The sequence below is a fragment of the Streptopelia decaocto genome (assembly GCF_964273445.1).
Source record: "Streptopelia decaocto genome assembly, chromosome: 19".
Lineage (NCBI taxonomy): Eukaryota > Metazoa > Chordata > Aves > Columbiformes > Columbidae > Streptopelia > Streptopelia decaocto.
Window position 1 is genome coordinate 2,360,632 of NC_138674.1, and position 25,429 is coordinate 2,386,060.

General features: G+C 46.6%; 1 protein-coding gene across 1 annotated transcript in view; it reads left to right on the forward strand.

Annotated features, from left to right (window-relative positions):
- The window catches only part of SYT6 (synaptotagmin 6), a gene marked incomplete at its 5' end in the record, with an annotated part of 29,916 nt that extends 13,468 nt beyond the window's left edge, over positions 1 to 16,448 (forward strand). The window contains 6 exons of the mRNA XM_082069206.1: positions 1,659 to 1,995; positions 4,082 to 4,640; positions 8,669 to 8,789; positions 10,161 to 10,332; positions 11,020 to 11,170; positions 16,363 to 16,448. Of these exons, the coding sequence (XP_081925332.1) occupies positions 1,659 to 1,995; positions 4,082 to 4,640; positions 8,669 to 8,789; positions 10,161 to 10,332; positions 11,020 to 11,170; positions 16,363 to 16,434 (1,412 nt within the window). The 3' untranslated portion in view covers positions 16,435 to 16,448. The remainder of the gene's footprint in view (positions 1 to 1,658; positions 1,996 to 4,081; positions 4,641 to 8,668; positions 8,790 to 10,160; positions 10,333 to 11,019; positions 11,171 to 16,362) is intronic.
- Between the last annotated feature and the right edge of the window lie 8,981 nt (positions 16,449 to 25,429).

Genomic DNA, 25,429 nt, shown 5'->3' on the forward strand with positions numbered 1-25,429 from the left:
TGATGCCAGTGTTGGGTGACGGTTGGACTCAATGATCTTGAGGGTCTTTTCCAGCCAAAATGATGCAATGATTCTCAGAGCGATAACGTCGTGAGGGCTGTGGAAATGTTGGGTGAATCAGAGCTTGAACCGTCCCTGTGCTGCTCTGCCTTAGAGCCCATTTAAAGCATAACATTTTCAATACTAGCTATTTTTTTTTTAAAGTAACTGATATTTTCAAATTCATAAGAGAAAGCTCATTAAGTCAATTAAGGTCGACTCTGTCCAACTGATATTTAATAAGTCACGAAAAAGTCTTGGGGAATTCAATGTCATCTTCAGACAAACCAATATTCTCCCTGGGCAGATGCTTAAAAAACTGTCTGTAAGATCCCGATCCCTTCTGCTCGTGTTTTATCTGAGCTGTCAGAGGAAAGGGCAGGAGGTCATGCATGAAAGTATCTGTGAATCCTGTCACATACATTATGAATGCCAGCTCAGCAAGAAGTGACACGAACTAAGGTCTCTCTCAAGCTGGCAACAGGTTTTCAGAACAGATGACTGATTATTTCTGATGTTTTCCATTAATGAGGCTGGTGTGCTGGCAGATTCGTGCATGCTATGTAACTTCTCCGAACGGGCAGAAGTAGCTTAACAGAAACTTTTCTTGTCACATAACAGCTTCCAACAGTGATGGATTCTTCACTGCAACTATTAATATTTCCTTTGTAACAACATAGACATATATGCAAAAAGTTGGAATATTGGTTTGTGTGGGAATCTGGGAATACGCTGTAAGAAAGGAATTAAAAATAGCCAACGTTTTCTCTTTTTGAAGTGTTGTGAATCATTTCATAGCCTAGATCATATCTATCTATCTATAGCTTCCTTTTTTTCCTGATTCTTCAGCCATAGATATGGCGGCTCTTTCCTCTCCAGAAAAAGACTGAAATGCTGAAATATACAGCGTATGAGGTAAAAGTGACTCAGAGAGTCAGAGAACACACACAGCTTCTGTGCTATTCAGAATAAGGAAGAACGCGTAGTACTTTCTGTATAGAATTCTTTATGTTTGATTTCACTGCATCAGCAGCTTGTGGAGGTTGCTTTTGTTTGTTTGTTTGGGGTTTTTATTTGTATTGCTATTTAGTTTTTATTCCCTATGGGCACATCTGATGAGATGTGAGCGTTGATAATACAACAACAATCTGCTTCCAGGCTCACGGTAGATAGATTTTTGTAATATAGTGTCTGAGCACCTGTGGCACGAAGCAAAAAGGCAGTTTTTGCTGGGGCAGCACTGGAGCTTGTTTCTATCGTCCCGTTCTGCAGTTCTGTTTCAGGCTCAGCAGTTTGCCAGCATCACAAAACAAATCAAGGATGATATTTTATAGCCAGTCTAAGTATCACGGCATAAAACTTCATAGCTCTGGCCATCTGGAGGCAGCTGTTTCTCGCCAGATGTGTCTGGGGCAGGAGGAGCTCACAAATCCATCTGGGGATGCTCACTTGGGTTTGACTCCTGCTTGGAGAACCTGCTAAGAGCTCTCCATTAGTCGTGATATGTCAGTTTGGGGCGTTTCTTCCTTTTACCTACGGCTTTCTCACCATCTTTCTTTTCTTTTCTCCTTCCCCGTTCCTCCCCTCTCCCTGTCGCTGTCGCCTTCTCTCCCCTGTAGAGCTCTCCGTCAGCCTCCTTGCGGTGATAGTTATTGTGTGTGGACTGGCCCTGGTGGCAGTTTTTCTCTTTCTCTTTTGGAAGCTGTGCTGGGTTCCCTGGAGGAACAAGGCCGTTTCTTCTCACCCGGCCGTCTCGCAGCGCGAGGCAGACTGCGCTAAGGACAGCATGGCAGACAAGCTCAAGGACACGGGCGCCATAAGCTTCCTGGAGGCAGCGGTGAAGATCAGCCACACGTCGCCAGACATCCCCGCGGAGGTCCAGATGTCCATGAAGGATCACATCATGCGGCGCACGCGGATGCAGAGGCAGACGACGGAGCCTGCGTCCTCCACCAGGTGAGCGGGACGCGATGCTCTGCGGGGATGGGAAGTGTTCAATGGAGCCTGAGGTTCAGATACCTTCAGGAGGCTAAAGAAAGCACTCCCACCTACACGCTGGGTTACTTTCCAAAGATTGGAAAGTTGGTTTCCAAAGAAATATAACACGGCAGAGATGGAAACAGTTGTTGGGTATTGGAACAGGCTGCCCAGGGCAGTGCTGGAGTCACCATCCCTGGAGGGTTGGACAGACGGACATGAGGTTCTCAGGACATGGGGCAGTGCCAGGGGTGGGGAACGGTTGGACTCCATGATCTTGAGGGGCTTTTCCAACCAAAACGATGCTATGATTCTATGTGTTAATACTGCCTTATCATGGGCCCTTTAAAAAAAAATTGAGGATTCAAGCCCAGCTACTGTGACTCGACCTCATTGTGTCAAGCCGTCAGTATGCTTTGGCCACTTTAATTTTGTTCCAACATGAGAGGCAGGCTGAAGTATCAATGATGGTATGCTGTCAGACAGAATTAGACCTTTTTGGCTCCCTCTTGTTGTTGTGGCTCCTAGCAGAAACAATTAAATAAGCAGAATTGACGTATTGCTCGCTGCACAAGCTTAGAACCAGCTGCGCTCAGTGCTTGTGCTCCGTGCGCGTCTCTGCCTCGGCCAGGGAGAGAGATGTCACCGTCATACTCAGGAAATCAGGATAAGGCTGTAAGAACCTTGGGACACCTTCTTGGCAAGAATACTGAGAAATACGGTACCTCTTCCTCGACACAGAAGGCTGTGAATCTGGGACAGGAAAGGGCGATCGCAGGGTCCTGGCTGTGCCCCAGCACTTCTGCTCACTTTTTTTGGCCATGCCTCTGATGCGGGCGACAGTGCCACTGCGAAAACAGACGTTGCTCAGAAATGGGCTACGGCATTGCAGAATTAATAAGGCGCCGATCACAGCCTTCTGGTTGAAGAGGACAGGGTTAAAATCAACGCGGTACCGCCTGCAATCATGGCATATACTCTTTCATTTAGCCGCACTGCTTTTTGGACAGCTGACGGCCTCTCTGTTATGCTCCTTCTGCTTTCATTACACCTTTCCAGTGGAGGAGAACACAAAAGCTCAGCCTGTCTGAATCGGGACAAAGAAAGGGGGACTTGGTTGCGTGTGGGAAGGTTTCAAACCCACTTTCTCAGCTGAAAGAGCCCAGCATAGGCAGCCAGGGCCAGGGATGCTGGGGAAAAACCGCAGCACTTTGGGATCTCTGACTCGCAGCCCAGGCCAAAACGCCTTTGAGGAACCTGCCAAGGAGAAGCGAGGTCTCTGAGCACCACGTACCACCGAAAGATAATGCTCTGGCTGTACGAGTCCTTCGTATGGTTAACTAACTCCATACGCTGCTCTTGTAAACACCAGCTGATCTGAAATAATGCCGCGAGTCCACAGAAAGCTTTTATGCTTTGCTTGGGTTAAGCTTTGCTTACAAACAGTTTCCCTTGTGCTGAAGGGGAGCTCGAGGCAAGCGACAGCTCCCAGAGGAGCCCGCGCGTTCCTCCCTGTCAAGAATTATCTGTTGGTTTGCGATGAGAGTCTATTGAAGAAGTTTGGAGGCAGCAATGTACAGAAAAAGATCCATTTTTTTGAGCCAGTGGTAGTTCTTTCTCTTTGAAAGGTTTTTTGCCTGAGGGACACTTAGTGTCACTATCTCGGAATTGTAACGATTGAGGGTGGGAAAGAGTCTCCACGCTGGGTTGTCTATGGCTCAGTTAAGGAGATGTTTGGTCTCATATATTTATATATATATATTATATTTTTATATATATTTTATAACAGCTGTAGGCTGTTTCGCCTCTGTAACAGGTGAAAAAATGCAGCTTGCTGTAAATAATCTGCAAGTTGGGAGGTTTGCTGGATCAGTTCCTTTAACCAGTGGAGGTGTTCCCTTCAGTGTTCATTTCCATAACATACGTGGTTTCTCTACCAAGGTCAGGAGCACCTATTGCACTCGTTCTTGTGCTCTCCCTGCTTTCCTAGCATTAGTAATCTGGGAAGAAAAAGGAGATAAATGTCCTTGGAAAGGCGTACAGCTGTCATATTTTCCTCCCACAGGCACATCTCCTTCAAAAGGCACCTTCCTCGGCAAATGCACGTGTCCAGCATGGACTACGGCATGGACCCACCGGCGGTGGCTGAGCAGCCCACCAGCATCGGTCGCATTAAGCCCGAGCTCTATAAGCAAAAATCCGTTGACTCCGAGGACCCCAAAAAAGAGGCAGCAAAGACCTGCGGGAAAATTAACTTCACTCTCAAGTACGACTACGAGAATGAGACTCTGACCGTGCGAATTCTCAGGGCTTTTGACTTGCCAGCCAAAGACTTCTGCGGCAGCTCAGATCCCTACGTGAAGATCTACCTCCTGCCCGACAGAAAGCGCAAGTTCCAGACACGAGTCCACAGGAAGACTCTGAATCCCACCTTCGACGAGTCCTTCCACTTCCCCGTGCCCCACGAGGAGCTGGGGAGCAGGAAGCTCCACCTGAGCGTCTTTGACTTTGACAGGTTCTCCAGACACGACATGATAGGAGAAGTTATCTTGGAGAACCTGTTTGAGGCCTCGGATCTTTCCCGGGAGACAACCATCTGGAAGGACATTCAGTATGCGACGACGGTGAGTATTTGCTTTGGAGGGGGCTGCAGCGTGGCGAGCGGGACCTGGAGGAGAGGTATGGTGAGCAGCTCCAGGGCCGGACGGGTGGCGATCCTTTCCTGGTGACTGGCACAACCCCACAGCTTGCAAAAATCCATCATGCAACTTCCTTCACAGCTCATCTCATACTTTTGCTCTCCTGCTTTCTTTATTGGGGAATGAACTTTCAGATATGCATATTTATTGCATTGTGGTCAGCAGTTTGAAAAGACATTTGCTTTGCAAGCCTGCAGCTTTTTTTCAGTCCTGCATTCCTCACCAGTTGTACCCCTTGGTCACTACTATTAGTTCTTTTTCTTTCATGGTAGCCTGTTCGTAACTTTGTAAGAGAGCGGTGAGTTCCACCGCGTGTGTGCAGCTGTGATGTGCTGGAGCTCAGCACCGGGCACCGCAGGGAACACGGTGTCCATGCAGCGTGTTGGCTCTGGTAGGCAGCTTTTGGGCTGGCAGGTAGGGTGCAGAGAGCGGCCGTCCTGCCTCTGTGCCAGCACAGCTATCGCCATCCCTGTCTGAGGATGCCAAGATCTACGTGACGCCTGCCAGGCGCCCTGAGGTGTTGCTGGGGCCGTGCTATGAGCTGATGCGTGTTGCCTTTTGAGCATCGTGCCTGTGAGCGAGGCGGGAGGGAGGCGCAGGACCAACCACGGGGACAGGCAGTGGTGTCAGTTAGCAGGGTGCTCACAGCGCGTGGCTTTCAAGCCACAAATAGCCACCTCTGTTATGATTAATGGATGAGAATGAAAGGCAAAACGCTGGCAAAGAGGCAAGCGGGCATCAGGGCGCATCCGTTTGCCTGGCAAAGCGTTGCTGGGAGAGGAACAAGGGGCATCACAAGAGCAGATGCCTCTTGGAGGCACCTACTCATTCAATCTGCCCTGAGACCCAGCTCACTGTCAGCTGTGACGTGCCGTGGGGTTGAATCCTGGGGTGAATTCACTTGTGTGGTGGCAGGGGATTTCCCTTCCCTTGCTCTGCGATTGGGACACAAAGAGTGCGGTGAGCCTGGGGAGGTGACAGGAAAAAGACCAATGGGTGACACTGGAAGGGGTTAACGCTTGGTCTCACTGGAGGAAAAACACGTAAACCACAAAGCTGCAGGAGAAGGCGATGGTGTTTTTAACCTGTGTATGTTCTGTGTTTTGCTGGGGTGCTTCTGCAAGAAACAGTGGATGTTTTTCTATCTAAGCAAACTAATTGAATGGGAAAAACCCCAGATGAAAAAAAACCCACCACAAAAACAGGAGGAGAGACACCAACAGAAGCGTTGTTGAGGGGGAAGCCTCCAGAGAAGGTGTGAGAGGAGCAGAGCCAACATGGTGCCCAGGACGCCTCCTGTAGCCGCCTTGCAGAGCTCCGCAGAAACATCGAGTGCTGCATTTGGCTCCATCCCCTCATTCCCTCTGTGCCATTCTTTGGGACCAGGCCAATATTGGTACATCTCGGCCAGTTGTAACATACCCAAGGACATTTCTGCTTAATCAAAAATGAGAAGGGTAAACACAGTTTTCAAAATACCCAAGGAAAGCTCTGGGTGACTAATAATACATTAGATCAATGGTGTGGATAGGAAGACAGGAGCGCACTTAGGCAATGATACAAGCTATTCGAACAGCTAGCACTCAACTATTTAATTAATGACTGTACAGCTTGTGAATCAGTGAAACATTTCTGGTTTCAAGTCTGCAAAGCTTATTGATTCAGAGCTTCCATTATTTCCTAAGAGGTATTGATACGAATTTTGAAAACGTCCCAGTGTCTATAATCTGCAAGAAAATAATGTACCCACAGGACACATTATGCTCTCCTGTATTTATGGTTGCAAAGAAAAGCCTCTCCACCTAACACAATGAGGTCAAAGAACAATTTATGTTAGTTTTATACGCTGAGCAGGTCCTCTTGGTGGAAGGAGAGGAACAGAAGATGAGATGATGCCCAGAGGGTGCTCTCAGGGTCTCGTACAGGACTGGTCTCTTCTGCCATCCGTGTGCAAGGCTTCCTGCCCTCACCCCTCCCAAACCAACACAGACCAAAGAGCAGCCCCGGCCCACTGAGTTCTCTGGGTGCCAATTGCTGTCGCAGGGCCAGCACACAGAGGGAGTTCAGGTGCTCGTTTCTTTGGGAATAGAACAACCGTTTCTAATCATAATTTCAGAACACTTACTTTTAAATTATTTTCTGCTGTCAGTAAAGTCTCTACTGAAGAACGGGGGATGCAGCGGCTGATTGGAGCTGGAGACAGGTGAAAAAGTAGTTTTGCAGCAGGTTCCAGACACTCCTTACCAAGTGCCTCCTCAGTGCACTGTTGTTTATTCAGGCTCTTTGTTGTGTAAAGCAATTAATCTTAAAAGAGGAAGAATACCTCTAAAGGTAACGAGAAGCGTCATGGCTTAAAAAGCAAACAGTAATTTCGGGCACATGATTTTTAAGTGGTTATTTTAAGACACTGTGAATGAATGAGTTAGATGCTGGGGGGCTCTAAAAGCTCTTCTATGTGTGATGAAAATGATGCTGGTACCTTAATGAGATACCTGCAGTGATATACTGTGAGACAAGGAATTTAGCTCCTGGTAGACACATTAAGAGATTCTAAAGGTAGAAGAAGAATAACTCAGCAAATATTTTGCACCTATTTCATTAGGCTGTGACTCAAGATCATTTTGTTGCCTGGAAAGGGAAGGTGTTCAGGATTCCCTTGGTTCATTAAGGCGAGGGATCAGAGTGGGAACACGGAGTGGGTGAGAGTATTAAACTCCTATTTACCACCAAATTGCATCTTGTGAGAACATGTATTTAGAGACTTAGAAATCTACTCATAGGTTGCTCTGTCCAGAAAACATCTGGCTGCCTCTGTTTCTTTTGTACACTCTGCTTGAGAAGATTTTTCAGTTTAATTGCTAGTCGAGTGAAGTCTTGTCAAGAACCAAGACTTTTATAGAATGTTCATTAGTATTCTGCATGTCTAAGTAGAATAAATATCTAATCTTTGCCTTACCAGAGAACAAGAAGGAAATCATTTGGCAAAAATCTCAGCCATCAACAAGATCTATTCTCCTAACACTTAGCAAAGCTTTAAGTGCCTTTTGCATTTACTTGTCTTCTTAGTTCCATTGCGCTACTGGTAACAGCTACAACTTCTATTCAGCAGATCATTATATCACATTGAAATGAATCAAATACTCTGTTTCCTAAAATAAACTGGTCATTTGCTCTACAGATGTGGGATCTGTATGTACAAAATAAGATATATATATATATATATTTAATCCACTTTTCTACTTTTGGAAGGTATTTAGAAGACTTTCTGCTGACTTTGAATGATAATGCTTTCTAGTTTAGAGAATACTTGTGGTTGGTTTGGTTTTTTCCCCTGAATTTCCATGAGCAAGGCAGTGATGGAATGGGATTGTAGGGGGTGCAGTAGATAAGGCTGCACGTACGAGAGGCGCTAAGAGCTACATGTAAAAGTTGTTTTATGGGGCACTAAAAGAGAAAATTACATTTGCCTCTCTGAAACTACCAAACATTTCTGAGTGCCATCTGCTGGTTAATTCACTATTTATGTACGTACCTATACATGCCTCATGCTGCATTTGTGAGCTTTTGAAGGCATCTCAAAGGGGCTGGCGGTCCGAACGATAATGATTTTACAACCTTAAAAGCTCAATTGCTACTAAATGGGGCCCTTCGTGCTTCTCTTCTGTATTAAAGCCATGACCTCTGGTCTGTAACTACCGAGTAAATCACAATGGGACATCTTTTATTTTTCCTCCTGTTCCTTGTATTCATTTTTAGCCAAATAACGTTGGGATACACAGGAAAAGGATAAAATTCCACAGCACAGCCATATAGTGAAGTGTCATTCGCTTGGAAATGGCAGAATAGAGACAAGGCTGTTTCAGAGCGTGAATCCTGCACGAAGCTTCACGGTGGGGGCAGCCGAGCTGGTTCTCACACGTTTCCAATATAATGTGTTCTCTGTTTTATTGAAGGAAAGCGTGGACCTGGGAGAGATCATGTTTTCCCTTTGTTATTTGCCAACTGCAGGTCGCCTCACCTTAACAGTCATTAAATGCAGGAATCTCAAAGCGATGGATATCACTGGTTACTCAGGTGGGTGCTCCATGGTTGGACGGACCCCACTGCAGGGTCTCTGAAACATCCGACAACGCTTTGCCCGTGTTTTAAGTATGCACAGAATTTTAAAAGTAGAATTATCTTTAAAAACCATTCCTAAGGGTGATTATATAGCTAAATATACTATTTGAGGAGGCTGCCAGCAGTTTCCATCCCCACGGGAGGGTTTGCAGAGTCAAAGCTTTAGTGCATCTCTTGGGTTGGATGCTTCAGACACCGACCCTCGTGGATTTATGTGAATAGGGAGTTTTCTACCAGAGAATCCCCTACAGCCAGAATCAATCATTTCACCCCAAGATTAGGAAAGGATCAGGGGCCACCTGGCGAAATCCCAGGTGAATGTGCATTCCTCTGTATGGTGGTCGTATGTATTCACGATTCCAAAGAGCTGGCTTGCAGGTTCAGCATGCATCAATTCCGGATTTCAACATAAAGAGTTTCTTTGCCAGAGCTCAACATAATTGTATTTGAATTTCATTGACAACTTGTATAAAAGGCAGAAAAAAATACAGTAAAAGATCTTTGCAGAAAACATCTCTACTCTGTTGGAGCTTGGTGCCGTATGCAGTGTTTCTGTAATAATACCTTGCACATTTACTGATGCTTGAAAATGCATTGAAATGGCCTGAGTGCTGTTACAGCAAACAGGAGCTGTTTGTAACTCGGGGCATTCTGCCGTGATCAGCCAGTGAAAGCACATGAAGCAGAGCTGCCCTGATGCCTTTTCTTTCTGCTGCCCCCCCATATTGGGAAAATGGGGTTTAATATTCCCCTGCTCACTGCAACTCTGCTACATAACGTTAGCAGTTGGATAGTTTCAGTGCAGGAAAGGATCCCTGTAAAATAACCCCCTCTACCTGTTTGGATGGTCAAAATGCTTCATTACATTGTATTATTTTAGGCAAATGTTGAAAATGTTATGGTTTTGTTCTGGAGAAAGCACTGGGTTTGCTGTTTGTGGCCATGCAACTAAAGCCAGCTCGAATGCCCAAGTGCCCAGTGCCTGTTGTCATCTTCTTTTCTTTCTTCGCCATGGGCTTTTGGGTTGAGATGGGGTCTTCTTACACCTGCAGACCCTTATCACAGCAAAACTGGTGGAAATGGCTGGTTTTTCGTTCCAAGTGGGCTGCAGTGCTGGTTCTCCGGTGCCTGAGCTTCATGTCAGCACTCAAGAAATGGTGGGTTTGTTTGGTAAACAGGCAACCTCTTTCCTAAAAGTGCATTCAGAGTTGCCTTTGGCTTGTGGTAATTTACAGTCCATCCTTTGATAATGCTGTTTCTATATTGTGACAGTAACAAAATAAACTTCCATAACCAGAAGGCCTTTTCCTCTCTGTTCCTCTCCAGATCCATATGTCAAAGTGTCTTTGCTCTGTGATGGGCGAAGACTGAAAAAGAAGAAAACGACCATAAAGAAAAACACACTTAATCCCACTTACAATGAAGCAATAATCTTTGACATCCCCCCAGAGAACATGGATCAAGTCAGTCTGCTTATCTCCGTCATGGATTATGATCGGTAGGTGGGAGGCTCTGGAGACATGGAGGGGAAAACATCCTTTTGGGTGCAGGATTTCGTGCTCAATAGCCATTTTTCTTAGTATCACAGCCCTGGTTGCACAGCTCTGTGGTGCAGAATAACAGAATATTTTGGGTTGGGAAGGATTTTCAAAGCTCCCCCAGTGCCCCCCCTGCCATGAGCAGGGACATCTTCACCAGCTCAGGGTGCTCAGAGCCCCGTCCAGCCTGGCCTGGGATGTCTCCAGGGATGGTTCATCCACCCCCTCTCTGGCCAACCTGGGCCAGGCTCTCACCACCCTCAGGGACAACAATTCCTTCCTCATGTCCAGCCTGAATCTCCCTCCTTTAGTTTAAACCATCACCCTTTGTTCTCTCACAACAGGTCCTGCTAAAAGGTCTGTCCCCATCCTTCTTGTCAGCCCCTTTTAGGATCTACCTCTAGTGAGATATTGTTAAAGTCTCCTTGATATTTACAGTTATGGAAAATTACCTGCTAGAATAGTGAGTACAGTAAAACTGGTGCTTTGCTTTATGGCATTTTCTTGAGTGAGCGCTGTGCTCCCCTTTGCCATTCACTTGTCCTGCAAAACGTTGTCCTGTCTGAGAAATCAAATGTTCTCACTCTGAGCAGCAATTGGTGTACGAACAAGAGCGATAACCCTGTTGCTTTCCTACTGTTCTTCAGAGTGGGTCACAACGAGATTATTGGGGTTTGCCGTGTGGGGGTCAACGCTGAAGGACTGGGCAGAGACCACTGGAATGAGATGCTGGCGTACCCGCGCAAGCCCATCGCGCACTGGCACCCATTAGTGGAGGTGAAGAAGTCTTTCAAAGAGGTGCGTGGACAATTCTTTCCTTTTAATGCATGTGCTGTGCACGGCTGAGCTGGTTCGAGGCTTTCAGAGAGCTGCTGCTCTCACTTGGGAATTTCTGATGGCAGCTGAGGGAATTTTCTCACCAGAAATGAACTCTGGAAAACAAGCATCTGCACTGTCTTGAAATAGCTCCTTGAGCAGAGACTGTATTTACAGATGTGACTGTTACTGTATTGTTTTGTTGGGTTCTTTTTCTATTTTAAATTAGAGATTGAGAGCAGTAGGGGAAGTGAATGCTGTTCTGATTGCAGAACAAATTGTCCAGGGATATTGCCTATTTCAAGTTTCAATTTTTTTCACCCTGAAAGATTTTTCTGTTGACTCATCACCCAGCCTTTGAGGGAGAATAAATAGAACAAATGTAATTGCTCTAAGCATCTCCAGAGAAAAAGATTCACTTGATGCAGCCCCAGATGATAAAATAAGGCTGAAATGCCTGGGTACCATTTTGACCATCTCCAGCATTTTCTTCCTCCTCGCACTCCATTTTCTCACGCTCCTATAGAGCTCTTCAGGTTTTTGCCTGATTTAGGTCATAAATTCTGGAGGAGAGCGCTGTGGAAAATGGCACGCATGCTGGTGACACTTCAGGTATGAAAGGGAAGCCAGTATTTGTGGCCAGTGATAGTATAATAAAGGGCAATAAAACCTCCCACTGGATCTGGGGTTAAGGAAACATTTTCCCTTAAACTCACAGACAAAGTACATAACAAAAAACATCTTATTTTCCCTTTGAAGTTCAGATACTGAACTCTACCGGAAGGCAGACACCAGGCTTGGTTATCCTTCACGGTACTTCAAATTAATATGCATCGAACCCCGTTTCTTAGAAATCTTATCTTTCCCCTTACAAGAACGCAGTTTGTGCTCAGTGCTCTCCGTCCCAGCTCAGATTCATTGGGCTGGTTTCTGCAGTTTGTTTCTCTGGGTGTTTGTAACCACAGCCGTGCGAGTTGATGCCGGCAGCGCCCGAGCTGAGCTCTGTAGCCCTTTTCATTACCGCTGCTCCCCGGGTGGGTATTTCTGTACTGCAAACAAAACGTGGCCGCAGGGCCCCATCCAGAGCCAGGGTTTATCAAAGGAATCTCACAGAATCACAGAACCCCAGAGTGTCAGGGGTTGGCAGGGCCCTGGAAAGCTCATCCAGTGCAATCCCCCCATGGAGCAGGAACACCCAGATGAGGTTACACAGGAAGGTGTCCAGGCGGGTTGGAATGTCTGCAGAGAAGGAGACTCCACAACCCCCCTGGGCAGCCTGGGCCAGGCTCTGCCACCCTCACTGGGAAGAAGTTTCTTCTCCAATTTAAGTGGAACCTCCTGTGTTCCAGTTTGAACGCATAACCCCTTGTCCTATCATTGGTTGTCACCGAGAAGCGCCTGGCTCCATCCTCCTGACGCTCACCCTTTAGATATCTCTGAGCATGAATGAGTCACCCCTCAGTCTCCTCTTGTCCAGCTCCAGAGCCCCAGCTCCCTCAGCCTTTCCTCACCCGGGAGATGCTCCACTCCCTTCAGCATCTTTGTTGCTTCCTAGAGCCGGGTTAGTTGCAGCAGTGGGAAAACGCAGCCATCAATATCTTAGTTTAAGACACAGTGGAGATATGTATAGCAGATAATGGACACTTGAAAATTCACACGAGTGGTTTCACGATCTCATATTTGCACCACTGTAAATTGGGAGTAACCCCCCAGGTCAGCTGTGCAGAACCGGTGTAAATCACAACAGAACTGAACCGATGTGCAAGTTGTGCAGCCTCTGGGTGGTGAATTTGCCTTTCCATGCCTGAACGCTGGAATCGTCCGCACAATCCACAGCTGTCTGAGCAAGGAACGTGTGCCATGGAGAGCTGGCGACCAGGTTTGGATCACTTCACTCGGTGCCTGTATCATCTGTAGCACCTCACAGCACGATACCCACCACCACATCTGACCCAGGGGCAGGAGTTCTTTCTCCTGTTAGTAATTTATATGACTTTACTACACCATTTTTCAGGTGGGAGTTGGCAAGAAGGACTCCTGTAAAGTTTTTGATAATAGATAGAAAGAAAAAGACATAATTATTGTGATGAAATTCAGTGGAAAAAAAAAGAAGGCACGTAAGATGACTCACCTTCTAACACACACTTTGAAAAACGCTGCTGAGCCCCCAAGACTTTAGACATAAACCAACTGAGTGAATCATTTCACCCCCCAGTGCACAGGTCAGGAGCTCTGCTTAAAAGAAAGGGAAAAAAAGCCTCTGATCATCTGTTCTGGTATTTGTGCCACAAGCCGGTGCACAGAGCCAGCAAGCAAATGGCTCCTGTATTTATTTGCCCTTACAAGTTTTAGCACTGCTGTCTGCAAATCCCCAGTGCAGCTTAAAAAGAGCAATCCAAAACAAAACCCACGAACAGGAAAAAGCGAAGGCTCCTGCACAGAAACAAGTGGGAAATGGTACTTGTTGGTTACAGCTCATCACGTCGTCTTTTCCGTATGCGTTTGTGCATCTTTTAAAAGCAACGTGTATCTGTATCGTCAGCTCCGGGTCCCTGTGCACATGGAGGCCATCCAGGCCAGCTCATCTTCATCATCTTCATCTTCTTCATCTATCTTCATCATCTTCTTCATCATCTTCTTCATCTATCTTCTTCATCTATCTTCTTCATCTATCTTCTTCATCTATCTTCTTCATCTTCTTCATCTTCTTCATCATCTTCTTCATCTTCATTATCTTAATAATCTTCAGAGCGTTTGCTGCCGGGCACCAGCAAACGGAGCGTTTGCTTTCTAGTTGATCCTCACGGTCTCTGTTTGCTCTAACGATTAGTTACGGCTTCTGCTGCACATCAGTGTCTTTCCCGATCGAGCGCTTGGCCTTGAGCCGAAAGCAGGGAGCTGGGATTGAATTGTCTTTTTGAAAGCACAAACTGGCAAGCAGGTGACTGGAGCTGTTGAGCCAGAGCTGCTCAGTCCTGCTGCCACCTCGGGGCTGCAGATGGGGGAAGAAAAGGTGGGGAATCCCGAATTTCGTTGTTAATCACACACGAGCCGCCCTGCCTGGCGTGCCTCGAAATCCTCTGGCCAAAAAAAGCGGCTTGTCGACGTGTTTTGACTACAGCTCAGGATCCCACGTTCTGGTGATGCGACCAGGAAAAACATCCGCAGATGTTCCTTGGCTGTCCAGAATTGGGCAACATTGGGCTGGGTCCACCAGCTGCATTTCTGTGCTACCACAGCCCAAAAATCCGCATTTCTGGGTCAGCAACATGACTCAGGTCTGTTCTCTGTGTGCCAGCATTGTTCTTTCTCCTCTTCTTTGCTTTAGCCTTCAGGGAAACTTGCTTCTCTTACATTTCATGTCTTTGCTTGCTCCATATTTATCAACAGTGAATAACAAACTGTAATGACTGCGCTTCTTTAATGACCATCATCAGTAAAAAGAGAACATATGCAAATGAATCATTAATTGCAGGCTTGTAAGTACTATCTTCCTCACACAGCTGTTTAGAAGGGGAGTTTGTGTGCACAAGATGAGAATCCCACTCGCTGTTGCATTTTTGAAGTTATTGTGACGATAAACTCTTGGCCTCAGCACAAACCTGTTCCCATTTTTGATCCTCGAGGTCCCGCTGGGACCTGCTGCTGTGGCTTCACCCCCCAGGTGTCCTGCGGCCATCCCACCCATTGCTGCTTCCCCCATCCGCCCGGTTAGATGGGGTGTCTATAGAAAGAAATATGAAATCACAGCACGTCTTTCCAGACTTTGAAGAGGACTTCTGAAAATTGGAAATGTCTCTGTTATCCATGAAAGACAAACTCTAATGTCGTAGGGTATCATCACCAGCACAATGCAAAATGGGTCTTTGATGTTGCCAAGTCCCTCTGACATTCAGCATGGGAGCATTTATTTGTTTAAAACCTTTCTCCAGATAAAAACCCACTAACTTTGCTGAGAGCTAAAGTCATGCCCATAATGAAGAACAACCATTTATCTTTAGATATGCAAAACTGGCCTCTTCCAGACTTTTGGGCATGTTTGACTCTCATTGAACTGTTCTAGTTTCTGATTGTTAATTACGCAATGGATGCGTAATCAAAAGAAGGAAAAATATCTGCTGGTTCCCCGTGGCACATTGGCCACTTGAATCTACTCTCGGAAGAGTTTTCATCACATTTTGGAGTGGCAAACATCACTGTAAGTGCAGGCAGAGCAATGCAAGGAGCATGCAGAGGACCCTGCCATTTCTGGCTCCATAGTGCAAACCTGGGCCATGAGTTACTTTACACTGGCTGGTCTCTTCGGGGAAGGAAATTGGCTGAATCCTTGACCCTGTCTCTGGCCCTGCTTTGTAGCCAACAAGACACATTGTGAAGCGAATGATAAAAACCAGCCTCCGGAGCTGGGTCCAAGTGGACACGGAGTCTGTGCCCTGCATGCCTGACTCGAATGAGTTTTCACCCATAGAAATTAAATTTGTATATGCTAGAGCATTAATATTATCCAGCAAAGAGTTTCTGCTTATGTAGGAGAGGAGGGAATTGTTCTGGGGGAATACAAAGCAGTGGAAGCATTATGCCTCCTGTTGTCTCTGGGAGATGCCTGTCATTTGTCATTTGAATTTAATAAAACAAGAGGGTGAGATGGGCAAGTACTCAAAAGCTTGAGGAGTAATGGTTTGGAGTTATAATAGTAGCCCCCAAGGCAGATGAGTTGTAATTTATGATCCCATAAGTATGGCAAAAAAATGTTTGCTCTATCCATTGACTCTTTGATCTGATTTTCACTTTGAGAAATGTCTCTGGCATTGTGGACTCAGGTTCTCTGCAGTAAAATTACCAGCCTGGAAAGACGCAAGTACTTTTGCAATTATTTCTAAAACAAAAAGGCAACAGTACTAAACCAGGAAACAACTAAACCGAGAGCAAGCTTTGTCTTCACACACACAGAGTGTTTATTTTGCCTTTCATTCTGTGAATTGATTTACAAAGCGATAAAGTAAATTGTTCAGTAATTCCTCCTGAGTGGTTAAACGCAGGCGGTCAATAAGTTGAAACATGCTATAGAGTAGATGAGGATGTTGCAGAACAGGAGCCGGGCAACGAAGCGATGTGAAGAATTTCAAATGATCGCTCCTGTTTGCTTAGGCGTGATTTCTCTTCTGTCCCTGCAGTGGCACGGCCGGGCAGCGAGTTTTGACAGCCAGGGCTCCTGTCCCTCGCCCAAACCACCACCCACCCCGTGATACAGACGGCGGCGAGGAAAATGGGACTAAACCAAGTTATTTTTGCACTTGGCCTACAGTCTCAGTAATTTGTTGCTGAGTGGCGCTGGCAGCAGCGAGACTTTCCAGTCTAGCTGTTCCCACGTAAGTAAAGGCAGAAACCCGTTTTGTGGTCAAATATGTCTTTGTCTAATACGTCTCCCAAGGTGATGTTTATTTTCTCGTGGCTTTTACTGTATGGATCCGTTTCCAGAGGAAGAAGGTAGACTGAGACATGAGCTGGAGGTTTGGTATGTAAAAACAACATGTAAAATAGTTTTTAGGCTGTATGAAGGCTGGAAAAGTGCGAAGATGCTCTGAGTGTCTACAGCGATCACAGGTGGCCAGGAGAGGGGACACTGCACCGGTCCCACCTGGAAGAGCAGCAGCAGCAAAAGACGCGCGAGACCTTGGGATCCGCGAGCGGCTCTTTCCTCTTGTGCTCAGCCCAAACCCAGCAGCGTGTCCACAGGTTTCCTCTTCACGTAGAGGCGTTCAGGAGCTCTTAGAAGTTTGTGCGGTGTGTATCCCAAATTCCTTTTGTCATATATAAAAAAATGCCGTTGATTCCTCTGGGGACAATTCTCTTTTCCTGTGTTTGAAGCCTCCCCAGAGCTTCTTGCATGAACAATTTCCTAAGACCCCTTCGTAGCTGCTGCTCATTCCTCCCGTGCATCACCACGTTATCTGGAGTGGAGAGAATTGTGTTGCCCCAAGTCCAAGTGGGGTTTGGACATAAAGGGGGAAAGATGTTACAGAAATGGGCGACATCCTTGCATGAGCACTAGGTCTTCATTTCTTATATCATCCTAGTAATAAAGGGTGAACAAAAGGGTAAAGGGAAATACAGAAACACAACCAATACTAAAAAAAAGCTTCTAAATTTTTTTTCTTGAACTATCAGCACTTAATGAAAAAAGTTTCTAAGGCCCAAGCCCTGGAGGAAGATCAAGTTTTGAAAACAAAATGAAACTTTAGAGGCCAAAAATGAAGTTAAACATCCCGAGCGCTGGCTTTGCGAACACAGCTAAACCAGCTGATCTTTATCAGCCAGACGTGGATTTTGGACACTTTCTCATCGTGGATTTTTCTCCAAGTTAGTAAGGGCATTAGTGCTGTTTGTTCCACTGTAATTAAATTAAGTAAATGCAAATATTTTGGTTCCGAGTTCAAATTTGCTGGCAAGGCAGCCATTTCTCCTCACTTCAGGCTGGCAGAACTGGCCACCATTGGCCACCACACATTGGCCACCATCTTCAGGTCAACTTCAGTTTCCATTCTCCTAAACGCCACAGCATCAGCCTCCACCGAACATCACGACTAGCAGAGAAGGGTGTATTTCTGCATTGTTTTTCTGAGTAAGATGAATCCTTTGTTCAGTGAAGGACAAACACGTAATTTCTCATCACACCTTGTGTCTTAATTCTCTTTTATGTGCCACATGCTATAGAAGCAGAAACTCAATAAAATTATTTGATTTGTAAGCCTTGCCTCGTCTGGTGAAATACTTGGTCTTGCGAAAGCGGTAATTGTCTGTTATGTGATTTTAGATAGTTACAGTAATCACAGCAGATGCTATAAAATGTGATAATAACAGACCTTCGCATGGTATGCAGACTGTGATTTGAAGCAGCCACTCCTTCGGCATAGAATTTGCAGTTCTCGTTTGTCCTGGGACAGTCAACATGCATCCATCCCTTGGGGAATTGCTGAGCACTAGTCACAGAGAAAAAGAATATATATAGATAGATAGATAGATATATTTCAAGCACTTAGAGTTCATTGAAACAAAAAAGGGGCAGAAGTACATTAGCTCACAACATCAGGAGCGCTGTAGAATTCTACCAAGGGACATGGCTGAGGACGCCCCTTTAGCAGACAACCCATCCTTTCCGGGAACGTTCCGGGTCTTCTAACCATGCAAAATAATTGACTTACACCGACGGTTGGTTTGAAAACCAACCACGAGCCCCCTGAACCTTGGCCTGAGCTGACCTGAGCCTGGGGTGTTGGGCACCATGACTTGGAAATGCCTCTTTCAGGTTTGCAGATCAAAGCACCTGCATCACAAGCCGTCCCCAGAAGTCACAGCTGTCACAGCTGGATGCCAGGATGGCACTTGACAATCATTAACCGCTCTAACCCACTCAAATCCTTTTCTTTAATCCCAGCTTCTTGGTTTTTGGCATTTTCTGTATAATCTCTGTCTCTTATCCATTCTTCTTGTTATCTAGGATTTAGTCAAAACATACGTGGGGTTTGACACAAAGCTGCTATTTTTAATCCTCGCTTCACACCGATAATCAATTTGCACTCAATACTGGCTGTCACTTGCGTTACTGGAAAACTGGATCTCACGCTGGTGAATAACACCCACGGCTGGGTAGTTCAACCCCCTACACTTATATTTTAACTGCTGAGATTTTGCCACGTCCCTTGGCGAGGGGATAATCGAACCATTGTGTGTTTGTCATCGCCTCAGCGCAGCCACTCGAGAAGATTGGTCACACTCATGGAGACGAGACACACCGTGCGAGCGCAAATATTTCCCTTTCATCTAGAGAGGGATTATAACTCTGAAAAGGAGTTGAGCCTGGCACAGGCGCCATCCCAGGATTAGCTAAGTTGCTTTCTTACTCCTTCTCTTAACCATATGATAGTAACTCACAGAGAAGTTTAAATTATTACCAAGCAAAATCAGCACGATGAGCCCGGGGCCACGTCCCATGGGAGACTTTGCCATTGTGAGACCCTTCAGACCTCCTTGGAGAGGTGAATTTCAGGCTATGGATGATGTCCCCTTTCCTTTTAGTTTTAGCCTCATAGTCTCCAATTTCATAGAGAAATGACTGACTGCAGGAGGAGTTAGAGGCACTGAAATGAAGGCGGCCACTTATTAATGATTACTGCTGGTTTAATGATGGGGACACAGGGAGACGTGAAACCTCACTCATTACAAGGGGTCAGAGGGCTGAGGGACCGTCCCAGCCACGTGCCCTCCCACCCATTTGAGAGCAAAATAGCTTCATATGTGAGAGAAAAAAACAAAGGTGAAAAATCCCCCTAAGGGGCAATCTAAAAGTGACCATTAATTTCTAATTATAGAGTGCTCCTCACAGGTAGACAAAAACCACCCCCCAAAACCTTTTCTTTACACATAGTCACATATCCCGAGTCCCTGCTGCTGTCTTTAGTTCAAGTATCTTCAGTCCAGATACTTCTGCCTCACTTATGTCATAAGGTGATAGATCAGACAGCAAATTATAGCTCGTTTAAGGAAAGTATAGCCCTGATCCCTGAGATTCTTATCTCAGTTCTCTATTTATTCTTAATTTTTTGTACTTTTGTTATTTGCCCTCTTAATTGTCTCTCTAATCCAGCCATCCCAGACTTCTCAGTCTCATTTTGCTAGAGGTTTTTCTCCCCCGGGTCCCTGATCATTCTTCCTGCCATTAAGATTATATATATCAGTACAGTTGTGCACTTATTTAAATGCCAGGTCAGGGATCTAATTTCTAGTTATAATGCATCATGCAAGGATGACCTCATTGGGACAAGAAACTGTCATTTATAGAGTCACAGCTCCTGGATGCACAGAACAAAAAACCAAAAGGATAGTCTAAATTTTGCAAAAAAAAAAGGTAATATAGGCTGTTTTTCCAGGGTGAGCAGCACCCCAAAAAAATCAGGGTTGAGAGTGCTGCGGGTGAGCCTGTGCAAGGTGGAGCTCGGCTGCTCTTTGCAGATGCACAGGCTTAGAAAAGCTGGATCTTTGTCCACGTGTAGCTCTGCAATCAGCCTTCAGTGGCAACAGTGCTGCTTGGATATTCCACAAATTGTTTGTTTGTTTGTTTTCTCCCTGGACTTCTCTCCAATATAGTTTGTAATTATATTTTATAGCTTTATATATATATACATAAAGACAGTACGTTAGTCATGCAAATATAATTACGCATCATATGTTCCCGAGTCATTCGTCATGAAAAACACGGAATTTAAAGCACATGTATTACGAAAACCCAGTGTAGGCTCCTATTAAAAATGCAGTTCATTAAAGCTCATAAAGTACCTTAGGATGGGTCAAGGCAAATCCAGAGAACGTTCCGTTGCCGTGGGAACAGCCGGCACCGGAGCCAAGTGCAGATGCGGTAACCTGCGGCATCAGAAATCAACAGGAAAATATGATTAGGAGACAAAGCCCCCCCCAAAACAGACACCCCGAGATCCCCACGGGCCTTCCCGGGGCTGTGTCCCCATGGAGGGGACCCGTGGGCCCGTGTGAGATGGGTCAGTGGTATCGGGGAAACATTCCACAGCAAATCAGTGACCAGGAAATATGACCCAGCCATCAAATCCACATATGCAAAATGCTTTCTGGATTGTTAATTGCTTCTGAAGTGGAAGACTTCCTCCTAATCTCCCATTAGCGACTGCGCATCCCTCTGCATTTCAAATTCCCTCAGAAGCTGAGGGTTTCTTCACTGCCATGAGGGACAGAGTGGAAGAGCTGTAATTAATTAAGTCGGTTTGCTAGCATTACTCTACATAGATTACATAAATGAAGGAGGATTTTGCTCATTGCTCTGCTGATTTCCCCCCTGATGCTGGAGACCACCCTGCCCGCCCCTCCAACCCCTCGGCCCCAGACGTCCCATGGTGTCCCCATCCCAGCTCCCTGTGCCAGCCCGATGGGGGCTTTGGTCCCACAGACCTTATCCCATGTCACAGGAGCCCTGGTTGGCCTGGTGCTCATTGGAAACCCCTCGAGATTCAGGTGGGACACGAAGAAGAAATTGTTGCCCCTCAGGGTGGTGAGAGCCTGGGCCAGGTTGGTGGTAGATGAACCATCCCTGGAGACATCCCCGGCCAGGCTGGACGGGGCTCTGAGCACCCTGAGCTGGTGAAGATGTCCCTGCTCATGGCAGGGGATTGGACTAGATGAGCCTTGAAGCTCCCCAGCTACCCCATCTATAATACTCTATAATTCTATGAAGGCTGTTGTACCAGGCACAGCAATCCGGGCACGGCCCCTGCCTGCTGGAGATGAATTAACGCAGCTTTTCTAGGACATAATCATTACAGAAACCAGGAGGACCTTTCTGCCTGTTGCTTTATCTAATGAACCGCTAATTGCTGCACGCTGTGTATGTTCTGCAGGGCTGCCGAGCTGCTCTGGCTGTCTCTATCTGATGGAGATGGCCCCTCTATGGGGATGAGCTGCCCCGACCCTTGGGGCTTCTCCCTCCTGCAGCCTCAATGGGGGAAAAAAATCACCAAGCCACTAACTAGCATCCTGCAACCAGGAGCTGAGGTTGCCTGTATTGCAGATTAACGGCCTGGTGCTGGTGTGGGAGAAGGTCCTTCCAAGCTCGTTCCATAAGGTGATGCCACCAGTGAGGGCTGTGGGGCTGCCCCTGGGGCTCTTGGATGCTCCTGCACCCACCAGAAACCTCCACAGCAACATCTCCTGCCCCGCAGCGGAGGTGATGCTGCTGGGGCTGAGCTGCTCCGTGGCCCCGAGCCGGGTTTCTTCTCACAAGCAAAGATGTCAAAAACGCCAAAGGACATCTTCGTTATTACCCATCATATATCCACAGGACTTAAAAAAATCAAGCTGCTTTCTGAAACCTGGAATTTGCCTGGTGTACGTGAACGATCGGCCAAAAATAAGATGTTTTCCACAGCAAAGACAGTCCCAGCGGTAACAGGTATTTGTGCTGCCAGAAGCAGGATTGTCAGATATGTCAGCAACAAACACCCTTCAGGGTGAACCATGGTTGGGTAGATATCAGATTTAATAAGGATTTCTTTAGCCAGAGGAAAAACTGAAATATGAGAATTTAAGTCTAAAATACCCTCATTCCCACCCCAAACCTTGTGGCAGGACAGTGGCAGGAATGGAGCTGATGATGCAACTAAAGTAATTATTTCCTAAAATTACCTCTAAGGCTGTGAAGGTGGCTCTTGCAGTGAATGGAAAAATGGAGGGGCCAGCAATACCAGAAATTGCCTGGTTTCCCTCTGAGCATCACCCGGGGTCAGCACACGGCACGGTGACACCGCGCCCCAGCTGCGCAAAAATCACATGGGATTTATTGGTACTGATGTCTCTTGATTAAATTATATTTCTTTCTTCTTTTTTTTTTGTGTTGCGAGCTGAAAAATTCAATTTCCAAGGCCAGCTTGGCTCAGGAATGGAAAATAGCAGGAGATGGCAGATGACACCGACACGGAGGTGGCTCAGTTGTGGAAAACCGCTTTTCATTTAAACCCCTGATTTGCTGAAAAACTGCGGTCGAGGAAGAGCCGGCAATTCAGCACGAAGCTGTGGGGACAATTGTCTGCAGGAGCCGGTCACAAAGCCCAGCTCTGGCCTGTGTGCTTGGCTGTTACGAGCCCTCCAGGTTGCAAGGCGTGAAGCAGTTTGAGGTTAAAAGGGAATAAAAACTTGAAAGAGGGGAAGGACTGTAAAAGTCACTTGGCAAGGAGCAGCTGCCTGGAGGTCAGGGACTGGATTTCCACCGTAAATTAATTGATGGATTAGCATTCATTTCTTAGTTCTCATTTTCCCCTTAGTGCCTAATTATGTATTAAAATATTGCATTCCCATTGAGAGGGAAGAGACCATGAACATCATTGGTTCCAGCCATTAACCCAACACTGGAATTAACCCGTGTCCCCTAGAACCTCATCCATAGCTGGTCTCCTCGGACAGATGCTCCTCCAGGGGCTTTACCTTGTGGACTTCATCCGACTTCACATTTTCACTTGCCTGAGCGATTCCATACAAGCGCTCATCTTCGCATCGTTTTCATTTACCAGGGCTACTGGGTAATTTTGGAGAAATCCATTTAACTGAGCAATTAGTGAATCAGTAGCATACCTCTGCATTTTACAAGAAACAGAAAAATTGGTAATTTCTGTTTGTTTTGACCCTACCTCTGTAGTAATGGCAGCAATTTTCTGTAATAATCGCAGTTACCATGGTTATACCTCCCTCTGCATTGTCAGACATTGTCAGAAAGACACGGACCTTGTGCTAGCACAGCCACGGGAAGGCAAAGGGGCTAGAGACCCCAAAATCAGTGCTTCATTGGGCCCCAACACACGGGGAGGGAGTTGGAGGCACACAGAGAAATAGAACTTACCTTGTGTTTCTTGGAGCTGGCCCACAATCCCCACATTGCAGGTGGTGCTGGGGCAAACCCAAACCCTCTGCACTTTTGCTTTGGGAGGATTTCTTAAGTAGAAAATTCGGATCCATTCCAGAAAGGCTCTGGGGAGCTGATTTTCAGAGAGGAAAGAAATTAAAGAACTGCTTAGCTGAATAAGCTGAGCTGGCGGTTTTGTGTCCTCAGGAAACATCTTCAATAATCATAGCATTAGTAATAATAACACCCCAAAGAAAATCCTAGTGAAATCGCGTAGACGCCAGGATGCGTGAAATCCCTGGGCTGGTGTGAGCTGCCTGCCTGGGTCCTCCTCGAGTGTGATCTCCTCCTTGGTGAGAGATGGGTATATCGCCCCAAAAGGGAGCAGTGTACACGGGGTAATCCATCTTGAGCAAAGCACTGAAATAACTGCAAGTTCTGTTAGTAAATTAAAGTGTCCAGAAAATAATGAAACTCCGCGTGTGTCACAAAGCACAGCTCCTCTGACAGGGCTGTGAGCTCCAAAGGCAAAGGGTTTGTGGTTTGCTTTCCTGTCGAGGGGAAAGGAAGGAGCAGACACTGGGAAAATGGTTCTGCGGGGGCCTCATAATTCTGCAGAATCCACCTTTTTGAAAGAAATCTCAGTTTCTGTCCTTTTCTTTGAGCTGCGGCACATTTCCTCCATCACAGCACGTGCAATGATGGGTGCAAGTGTCATGGAGTGTTTGGGGGGCCGGCAGTGGGAGGTGTGGGGACAAGGGGCAGCTCTGTGCCGTGGGGGGAACAGCAGGAGCCAGGTTTGGTGTTTGAGGAGGCAAAGTGGGGCAAACTGAGCACAGCCATGGCCCAAGGCGCTCATCCTCAAATCTCAGCATCAGCATGTCCCCCAGGCAGACATGACCAGGGATGAGGGGACCCCAGAGATGTCCCCCTACCGGGCTGAGCGCCCGCGGTCGCACCAGCCGGTGCAGCAGGGCAGGCGGGGGCCGTCCATGCGCCCGGACACCCCACGAAAACCTCCCCTGGCACCCTACGGTTCCCATCCCTTCAGATCCCCCCACTGCGCTCACACTCCCGGGTCCCTCCTGTCCCCAAATCCTTTGTAGCTCCCTGAGCTCACTGACAATGCAAAAATCAGAAATAGCAGGGAGCTGTGATTGAGCACACACATTTAAATCCCTGTTACTAACCAGAAGATCCCGCTTTCAGTGGAAGACGATGATCTCCACGTCAGAAAGCGAAAGCAGGCTGACCTCCGGCTCAGCACATCTGGCCAGATGCTGGCAGCGCTCAGAGGAGGCAGATTTAGCTCCAGCTCAGCCCACACGGACACGGAGCCACAGGCCTGAGCTCTCCCTCTCTGCAGCAAAGCTCCAAGCAAACAGCGCTGGTGAACTTGGTTGTGCTTACTCTTCATTTTCATTAGAAAGTGCGAAGAACCGTGGGCAAGCTGCTGCCATTGTGTGTCCCTCCTAGCACGTCCGAGTTCATCTCAAGCTCCAGCATCCTCCCACTTCTGCTGCCAAGTCCTGGATAGAGCGCTTTGTTGCCTCCCAATCCATGTGTGATGAGTTAGACCTCAACCAGATGTTACGTGGGCAGAAATACCTATTTGAAGTTAAAAGCCTGTGATTATACTCACCAACCAGCCATTAAGAAAAGTATTAAATGGAGAAATTATCCCCCCTTCTTGTTTCAATACAATAGCATCTCTATAATACACTTGTTTAAGTTGCCTACTTTTAATGTTCGTTCCCTTGTTTCTAATACTAAATGCAGAACCATTTCACTTTATCAATAGCTCCTGTGAGCTGGAAAAAGAGTCA